We start from the raw sequence: 9,467 nt of genomic DNA on the forward strand, positions 1-9,467 counted from the left end.
TCCGCGGGGCACCCTCTGAGAGATCGGGGCTCGGTACCCAGAGATGCTCAGAGGCCAGGACGCAGGGAACAAAAGATCCCAGAGACCTCCTCCCACTTCCTGGGAGGCCGCGGACCACCATCGTCCAACCTGGAAATGTTCCCGCTGGACAGCGCCCTCGCCCATCTCCGACCCACAGCCTGGAACACCGGACGGGTGCCCGTCAGGACGCGGCAGCTCGTGAAGGGGAAAAGTAACCGGAGCTCCTTTCCCCAGGCGCCCCTAGCGCCCCGCCCAACGCTCCGCGGCTCGGCCCGCCGGCCCGGCGCGGAGGAGCGCGCTCACTCGGGGGCGAGCAGGGCCGCCGGCCGCGCGGGCGCAGCCGGAGGACGGCGGCGAGGAGGACGGCGGCCGGGCGGGGGGAGGACGCGCCGAGGCCACACCCATCGGCGCGCCGATCCCGGCAGCGAGTCGTCGGCCGCCGCGCGCTCCTGCCGAGCCTCCGCCCGCACCGAGCGCGGAGCCGGGCCGCACCGGGGAGGGCCGCTCCGGCCGCAGCGCGAGGGAAACAGGGGCGGCGGGGGGCCGGCACCAGGCGCGGCCGGCGCAGCGACCATGATCGCTTTGTTCAACAAGCTGCTGGACTGGTTCAAGGCCCTGTTCTGGAAGGAGGAGATGGAGCTCACGCTGGTCGGGCTGCAGTACTCCGGCAAGACCACCTTCGTCAACGTGATCGCGGTACGGGCGCCGGCCGCCGGCCCCGAGCCCCCGCCGCGCCGGGCTGAGCGGGTCCCCGCCCGCCTTGGAGGCGCGGGGCCTACCACGGCCCCGGGGGCCCGGGGGCGCACGCCCGGGCCCGGATGGCACCGAGGGCGCGGGGGGCGGGGGACAGGGGACGCGGCCCAGGCCCGGGACTGGCGGCTCCGAGGGTGTCACGAGGCCCGTGGAACCGCCGCCCGCGGAGACGGCCCGCCTTCCGCACCGCAGCCGGGCGCATGACGGGGCGAAAGTGCAGGGCCTGCCGCGCGGAGGGTCGCGGGATGGGATGCCCTGCGGCTTGGGCAGGGGGCCCGGCGGCCCAAGCCCCACCCCGGGGATTAACCCCGCCTGGCCGGAAGGGGAAGCCCCGGCGCTATTGATGGTGGTGGGGAGAGGGATGCTCTGGGGGGAGTGGAATCCGCCCGGGGCCCACGGCGCCAGCCCAGACGCCTCCTCTAAGGGAACCTCTGCCCAACTGGGGGTCCGGGGGGGATGGACGGCACTCCGAGGAGCTCGGAGGCCCCGCCTGGCCCGGAAGTTGCAGAGGAGGTGGGGACCCGGAGGACGGGGTGGAAGTGGGGGGCAGGTCCACTCTGGAGACAGAGGGGAGAGTGGCTCCGGGACCGGGTGGGCGAGTGTGAGCCTTTTAGAGTCAGGGCGGTGGTGGGGAAGGAGTTAACATGTGTCTCGGAAAAGGGGAAGGCAGCTGAACTGCAGTGGAGGCCACGGCTGGCAGGCTTGTGCGCTTGTGGGCCGCTGCCCTGGGCGCTTGGGGCTGACGGAGGCCTGGGCAGGGCTCGGCTTGTGCCCTGTCTGGGCTTTCTGGAACTGTGGACCGGCGGTGCCTGAGGTGGGTCAGCGGAGAAGTGCGACTGCGGGCCTGGGTACCTCCCCTGCCCGTTCTGTGCACCCTCGAAGAGAAGGGCGGAGGGAGGCCGGGGTTAGATTCCCCTCGACGGCGTGTTTGGGCACTGGGTCCCTTTGCTAAACATGTTTGTGATGACCTCTGCCCAGGGGCTCCTGGCCGCTCACCCAGCAGGACAAGCGTGTGGGGCCCAGTCTGGGTTTGTTGGCAGGGTGGTGTCTGGGCTCCTGTCTGCCCAGGCTCTGGCCCTCAGTTGCAGACCCCTGGTTGGACGTGGCGTGACTTGGGCTCGGGCTCCAGGAGCAGGGGCCAGGTGCCTGGCTGGGAGATGACCGCGGTGAGGCCAGGAGGGGGCCGGTTTCTGCTCTCGTGGCTCAGCCTGGGCGTCACCTCTGGTCCCCGGGGATGTGCTCCTCCTGGAGCGGCTACAAAGCCGTGTCCCCAGCGGGGATCCGCAGGCACCCAGGCGCTTCTGTGTCCTGGTCGTGTCCAGAGAGCAGGAGGCTCTGGCAGGTCAGAACGGAACACCAGAGTCACAGGTTCCATCACCAGGGTCAAGAGTTTCTGAGGTGCACAAGGAGGCTGCCCGCCCCCGGCCACACCTTCATCTTCACGACATGAAATGTGCCACCTCAGCTCGCACATCCCAAAAGTGCAACCTCGATTTCCCTGGAAAGAGGCTTCCCAGAAACACCCATCCTTGTGGGCCACAGTGGGAGTGCCCACGTCTGAGTGAGTCCAGAGTTCTCAGCTCCTCCAGGGCCATACCCGGGTGTGATCCCAGTGGAGTGTCTTTCAGAAAGAAAGAGTCAGGACCCTGGGCTCTGCGCTTGTGCCTACCACTGATCTGAATCCCGTTGGCCTCTTCATTTGACCTTTCTTTGTCTCAGCTTTTCCCCGTTTGTTTTTTTCTGCTCACTCTATGAGTCTGACTGTAAATAGAAATTGAGTTTATGTATCCGCTGCTCAAACGGCTAACGTGAGCTGGGCAATGTCATTGAGACTTCCGTGCTTCAGAGAACCCAAACCTCAGCTTCCCAAGCTCTGAAAAGGCTGTGCTGCCTGCAAGTAGGAGGTGTTTTGCCCAAGGGAAGCTAGAGGACAGATATTTTCAAATTCTTTAAAGTGTGAATGACTGTCCAATGGAAGAACTGATCTTGAGGTACCCAGGAGTAAACTTGGGAAGATGGATTTTTGACTCATTATAAAGGACTTAAAAGTGCTATAGCTAACCCAGGAGGGATGAGCTAGAGGGAATTCAAATCTGAGGGGGCGCTCCACTAGACAACTTTAGGGTTCCTGCTGACCTTGAAGGAGGAGCTTGTAAGATCCGAGGCCTTAGCCAAGAAATGAAGTTGCGACTGGTTCCAGCTTAGCTCTGATTCACTGCTGACCTGGAAATCCCGGGGCAGGGAGCCTGCCTCCCTGAGGGCCCTCCTGGCACACCCCTCTGCCAGGCTGGGCTTTTTATTTCTACGAGAGCCTGTGGGTGTTCTGTCGCCAGGGGGCAACGATGGTTCCTCGCATATGGAAACCATTTCCAAGCTCTTTGTGAGCCCTGTGGGCCACTTTCTAGGAAACCAAACCCCTCTCCCCCATTTCACAGAAGGAAACTTCAAGGCCCAGAGAGGTCAAAGTGTCTTGTCCAAGCTCCTCTATGAAGAGTGATAAATGAGAACTGGGCTTCCCTTCCTCAGTCTCCATGTTCTTAACATGCTCAGGGTGGGGGTGCGCCCCCCACACCCTGCCGGGGTTTGCAGAGGTAAATCACACATGCTTCTCCCTACTTGGCCAAAAGTGAAGCCGCCTCTTCAGGGCGCTCCCTTTTCCTGAGTTTCCTCACTGTTAGAGGCTCTTGGACCCTTTTGATACCTGATGGAAACCAGAGACCCTTTCACCAATGTGTGCAGACACACTGGGTGCACTCTCAGGGGTCTCTGAAGCCCCTCAATCCACCTCATCCCTAGCACGCCTCTTGGGTGGCCCCCGCTCCCATCCGAGGGCCTTGATGACTCCTGCAGATAAAAGGGAATCCACCCATCTCATTCAGCTGGGACCTGGGGGACTTGGTTCACACTCACAGGCTCTGAACAAGAAACCACCATGTCCACACTTTGGCCAGTGATCAGAGCCCCTGGCTGCTCTGTGTGGCCGGAGGCAAAGGGCACCTTCCGCCTGGCAGTAGAAGGTGGCATCACAGGGGAGCAAGGCTGTCCCCTCAGGTTCAAGGTTAAGGAAGCCACATTGCCTTCAGCCTGTGTCCGAGGGGGAGTAGAGGCCTACATGGGAACGTGGAGACAGCCTTGGGCGGAGTTTGGTCCGGCCTTGTTAGAGGCCTGTGGCTAGTTTAGAACAATCTAGAGATCATGGAGACAGTTTAGCGGGGAGAAATGAGAATTGTTAGAATCTGAAACTGGGTTATGGGAAATGGAGTTAGTCCCCAAGGAGCTCTCGGTCTGGTGAGGTCCCGGGGAATACCACCCATCCTACAAATGGGTACAGTACAAAGAAGCCCAGAAAACGCTTGCTGTGCATTGCATGTGGGGTGTGGCTGACGTACCCACCCGGATTTGGCCTGAATGTTCACTGCCTTGTGCAAGTGTGAACCTTGACCGTTTACCCCACCTGTTCCACCAGAGCATAAATGGGGGTGTGGAGGCTGGCCCCCAGGAGGGACTCTCTGTGCAGGCCGAGCCACTCCAGAGCCCTCTTTGTCACAGGAGAGCCCAACTGCGAGATGGACGCTGGGCTTGGCCAGGGCCGCGTCTTGCCTGAAAGTGGGGGGCACGTGGGACCCGCCAGGGACGCCCTGCTGGCCTGGAGGTGGTGGGGGTGGGGGGAGAGACTCTGGAAGACCTGGTCCCTGGCCACAGGGGACCGGGCGCCGGCTCCTGCCATTTTGCCCCCTTCCTGATTCTGACTCTCCCTTGCAGTCGGGACAGTTCAACGAGGACATGATCCCCACCGTGGGCTTCAACATGCGCAAGATCACCAAGGGGAACGTGACCATCAAGGTGCGCGGCCGGGGAGCGTAGAGGGCCGCTAGTGAGCGGGTGACAGCGGGGGCCGGGAGGGCCCCTAGTGAGCGGGTGACAGCGGGGGCCGGGAGGGCCCCTAGTGAGCGGGTGACAGCCGGGACCGGGAGGGCCGCTAGTGAGCGGGTGACAGCGGGGGCCGGGAGGGCCGCTAGTGAGCGGATGACAGCCGGGACCGGGAGGACCGCTAGTGAGCGGATGACAGCGGGGGCCGGGAGGGCCCCTAGTGAGCGGGTGACAGCCGGGGACCAGGACGCGCCGATGGCAGAGGGGAGCGCTAGAGGGCCCCTAGTGAGCGGATGACACCCGGGACCGGGAGGGCCCCTAGTGAGCGGATGACAGCCGGGACCGGGACGGGGCCCAGAAGGGAAGGCGGAGGGGAGCGCTAGAGGGCCCCCCTAGCGGAGGGGAGCGCTAGAGAGCCCCTAGTGAGCGGATGACAGCGGGGCCGGACGGGGCGCCGACGGTGGAGGAGTTGGGGGGGCGGGGGTCCGGGGCACCGACGCCCGAGGAGTTGGGGCGGGTGGGGGGAAGCCCGACCGGGCCGGGGGCCGCCCGCCGCTGACGCCGCCCCCTCTCTGCAGCTCTGGGACATCGGGGGACAGCCCCGATTCCGAAGCATGTGGGAGCGCTACTGCCGCGGAGTGAGCGCCATCGTGTGAGTGCGCGGGATGGGCCCTGGCCGGCGGCACGAGCCCCTGTCGCCGCTTTGGCTTCGCCTTTGCTTGGACGGACCCTCTGGACGCCCACCGTCCAGTCTGAGACCCGCAGCACCGATCGTCTCATGCGGAAGTCTCCACGTGTACCTCCCCCGACTCAGACTCATTTATGTCCTGAATTTATGTGATTTAGTGGTTCACTCCCCTTTTTTTTTCCTTTTTAACTTTATTTTCTTTTTCATTTTTGGTGCATCACACAGCTTGCAGGATTTCCGTTCCCTGACCCCAGCCCTTGGCAGTGAGCGTGGAGTTCTAACCACTAGACTGCCAGGGAATTCCCTCCCTTGCTTTTAAAAAATAGCAACAACAACATATATATGTGTCTGAACAAAAGATCGTTTAGCTTTCATTGTTTTTAAATTTTAGTTTTTATACAATTTTTAAAGGTAACACTATAGTTATGTCAAAATATTGGCTGTATACCCTATGTTGTAAAGTACATCGTCGTGGCTTATCTTACACCCTGTAACCTGATTTATTATTAAGTTTCTTGGCCACGTGGTATGTGGGATCTTCAAGTTCCCGGACCAGGGATGGAACCGGCACCCCTGCAGCCAGGACAAACAGGCAACTCCCCAGTCTGATATCTTTAAAAGCGTTTCGGGCATAAAGCCTGTTGGGGCTTCTTTTGCAGTTTTCTCCCCTCTTGTGTAGTCCTCCCGTGAGAACAGAAGAGGGTCCCTCCTGGAAGGACTGGGGTCTGATCTCACAGGACCCCATGCTGCCGTGCGAGCAGCAGCCTCTCCGGGTCTCTGGGGGCAGGACACGGCCAGGTCCCCGCGGTCCCCGCAGGTTGTCCCACCGGAGCCCCTGGCTGAGCCCAGGTGGCCGCTCCCACCCCCACCCCAGCCTGTAGGGTCAACTGTGTCCCCACCTGCCGTCCCCCAGGTACATGGTGGATGCCGCTGACCAAGAGAAAATTGAGGCCTCCAAGAATGAGCTCCACAACCTACTGGACAAGCCCCAGCTGCAGGGCATCCCGGTCAGCCCCGCGTGGAGTGGGAGGGCAAGGCCCGGGGCGTGGGGATGGCGGGCAGGCCCGGCTCTGCGCGGGTGGGGCGGTGTGGGGGGGTGCCCGGGCCGCGGCATCCCTGGTCCGAGCCCTGTCCTCTCTTCGCGGCAGGTGCTCGTCCTGGGGAACAAGCGGGACCTTCCGGGAGCGCTGGATGAGAAGGAGCTGATCGAGAAAATGTGAGTGGGCTCACCCCCAGTGCGGAGCGGAGGGCTCGCGCGCTCCCGGCGTCGGCCGCGCGGTGGCGCCCGCGGGCCCGCCCTTCGCGCTCCTCCCGGCCTCCTCGGCCCCCGCCCCACGCCCCCAGTCCCCAGTCCCCTGGGCCGCAGCTTCAGGAGACTGGGTGGTCCCCGCAGGAACCTGTCTGCCATCCAGGACCGCGAGATCTGCTGCTACTCCATCTCCTGCAAAGAGAAGGACAACATCGGTGGGTGCTGGGGCGGGAGGGGAGGGGAGGGGAGGGGAGGGGGGGGTGGCTCCCGGCTCCCGCGTGGGGCGGGCGGCAGGAAGCCCCCGCCCTGCGTCCACTGGTGTGCGGTCTTGGGCGAACCCCCTGGGGCTCCGTCTCTGTCGGAGCAGGTCTGACGTTGGAACTGGGCTTTGACGCCCGTGGGGTGACCCCAGCTGCAGGCCCCCGCCCCCGGTGTGCGCTCTCCGCAGGAGAAGCGGCGCCGAAGCCCTGTAACCTGCTCCCTTGTCCCCCAGACATCACCCTACAGTGGCTTATCCAGCACTCGAAGTCGCGGAGAAGCTGAGACCGCGGCTGCGCCCTCGGACCAGGGGCCGCGTCCCAGCCTGAGGCCGAGCTCCCGCTCCCCCTGCGGCCCCCCAAGCCCGCCCTCCGTGCTCCGCGCGGGGAGGGTCCTCGGGGGGGCCCAGAGCCCCGTTCTGCTGAACTCCTGTTTGACTGTAAAATAAATGGCTCCCGCCCGCCCCTAACCTCCCCCTCCCGGCTCCGTTTCCGTCCCCGCCCCTCTCCCGCTCCCCTTTCCCACACTGTTATTGTCCTGTGTGTACAGTATATATATGTATATATATTTTAATTTTTTAATTTAAGCAAAGACTAAAATCAACCATTTGATGCTGCAGGGCCCAGCCAAGGTCTGGGAAGGGGCGGTGGGGAGAGCAGGAGGGAGCGGCGGGGTCGGTTGGGGCCGGTCTGCCCGGAAAGGCACCAGCCTGGCAGGGGCGGCCGCCCGGAGCCTCGAGCCTCGTCTGTGCCCGCAGTGTTTGGATGTCAGGCAGATGGGAGCGAGCCTTCAGGGACTCCCTTCTCGGCCCCAGCCGGGCGGAGGGCAGGGGCCGCCTCCGAGGTCTCCCCGCCGGCCCGGCCGGCTTCCAGCTCCCGCCCCTCCCCAGGCCCCCACCTCCACGGGCCACCTCACTTTCTGTTCTCGTTTTGCAGAGTTGCACAAGGAGAGAACTCAGCATGGGGGGTTGGTTCTTTGGGTTTTTGTTTTCTGTTGGTTTATTTAATTTAATGATTTGTAAAGTGATGTCCCTCTTCCTTTTTACACTTTTCTGCTCACATTTAACCTCTGTTTGGAAGATGGTTCTTGTAACTGTACATTTTTTTGCCTCCTAACAAGAATAAACGACAATTTTGTGTTGGGGGGTTGCATGGTGTGAGTTCTTTGCCCTCGGTGGCCCGGTAGGCTCAGGACTCCAGCCCTCCACCCGGGCGCACCCAGCCAGCGGGAGGCACACGCTGCCCCGGGCACACAATGGCTCTTTACAGAGCGGCCCCCGCGTGCGGCCCGGCTCCTGCCTGCCGCCGCCTCCTCTGGTCCCCCGCTCTGAGCTGCCAGCGGCCCGAGGGCGCCGGTGTTACCACCTGTCCGGCCGCGCCACCGCGAGGGATGCCGCGCGCACTGCGTCCAGGGCTCCGCCTGGAGCGGGCGGAGCCAGGAGACGGCCCAGGGGCGGCAGCGCCCGGCGTGCGGAGGCGGCGGCCGACCCGCTCAGCCGCTGGTAGCTGGTATCGGGGCTGCTGGTTGCCCAGGAGAGGCCGCGCCCTTCCTCCTCCCACCAAGACCCCCCCCCCCGCATCCAAAGCAGCTCAGAGCCTTGCACCCCGCTTCTCGAAAATCCTTCCCAAATCCGGGGCCATCTTGACCCAGTTTTACCGTAAGCCCCGCCCCACTGGGCTCCCCTCCTCCCAGAAATGGGACGGCCCTACACGCAGGCTTCATCCAACCTCTGCTGGGAGAAAGCAGCTTCCAGGGTCCTGGGAGGCGGGCCTGCCTCGGTGGCTCTGAGCTCATTTATCCTCGGGGCTTTCTCCTGGAGGCTCCTTCCGGTCATCATGATGGCAGGGAGGAGTGGCCTGGCTGGAGGGGGCTCCCCGCTGTTGGGAGGTTTGATAGAATTTGGCCAATGGAACCAGATGACTTTGGGGTCCCTTCCCAGGTAGCTCAGTGGTGAATCTGCCTGCAATGCAGCAGACTAGGTGCGATCCTTGGGTTGGGAAGATTCCTTGGAGGAGGAAATGGCCACCCGCTCCAGTATTCTTGCCTGGAAAATTCCACGGACAGAGGAGCCTGGCGGGCTGCAGTCCAACCGGGTGCAGAGTTGGACACAACTGAACGTGCACACGTGCTGAGCAGCCCCTCAGGAGAGGAAAGGCGGTCCAGGGCTAGGCTGGTCCTCCTGGCTGCTCGGTGGCTGGTGATGCCGTGGCCTGGGGCGCTGGGCAGGACCAGCACCCACGGTCTGGAGAGCAGGATGGGGGGATCCGTTGACCTGCCTTTCTGGCCTCCTGTGTCCTCTGAGAAGGGTAGGACTTGAGCTGAGACAGGATGAGCTGCTCACCCAGCAGGCACCCTCCTGCCCAGCGCCTGTAAACAACGCACGCAGCAGGCGCCTGTGGGACAGACTGCAGATTCATGCACCGTGGTGGGAGTGGGGCCCTCTGCAGCTCTGCAGAACTGCACCCCCAGGGGAGGACAGGAAGGAAGGTGCTGGATGCCAGGCCTCCTGCCTGGAGCTCTAGGAGTCCTGTCTGAGGCCTCCAGTGACTCCAGGCCTCTGTGAGGAGTTCATCCCGCTTCACTGCAGTCCAGTCTGCCCAAGGGAGGCAATTCTCACTGCAAGTGTGG

The 9,467-nt window shown here is 63.2% G+C and overlaps 1 protein-coding gene across 1 annotated transcript; it reads left to right on the forward strand.

Moving 5' to 3' along the window:
- Positions 1–342: 342 nt before the first annotated feature.
- ARL8A (ADP ribosylation factor like GTPase 8A) lies at positions 343–7,980 on the forward strand. Its single transcript, XM_065937292.1, has 7 exons — positions 343–717; positions 4,537–4,617; positions 5,223–5,296; positions 6,246–6,339; positions 6,481–6,548; positions 6,726–6,796; positions 7,075–7,980. The coding sequence occupies exons 1-7, from the start codon at positions 595–597 to the stop codon at positions 7,122–7,124; spliced, it is 561 nt and encodes a 186-aa protein (XP_065793364.1). The 5' UTR covers positions 343–594; the 3' UTR covers positions 7,125–7,980.
- Positions 7,981–9,467: the final 1,487 nt, after the last annotated feature.

This window comes from Muntiacus reevesi, chromosome 5 (genome assembly GCF_963930625.1).
Source record: "Muntiacus reevesi chromosome 5, mMunRee1.1, whole genome shotgun sequence".
NCBI classification, from domain to species: domain Eukaryota; kingdom Metazoa; phylum Chordata; class Mammalia; order Artiodactyla; family Cervidae; genus Muntiacus; species Muntiacus reevesi.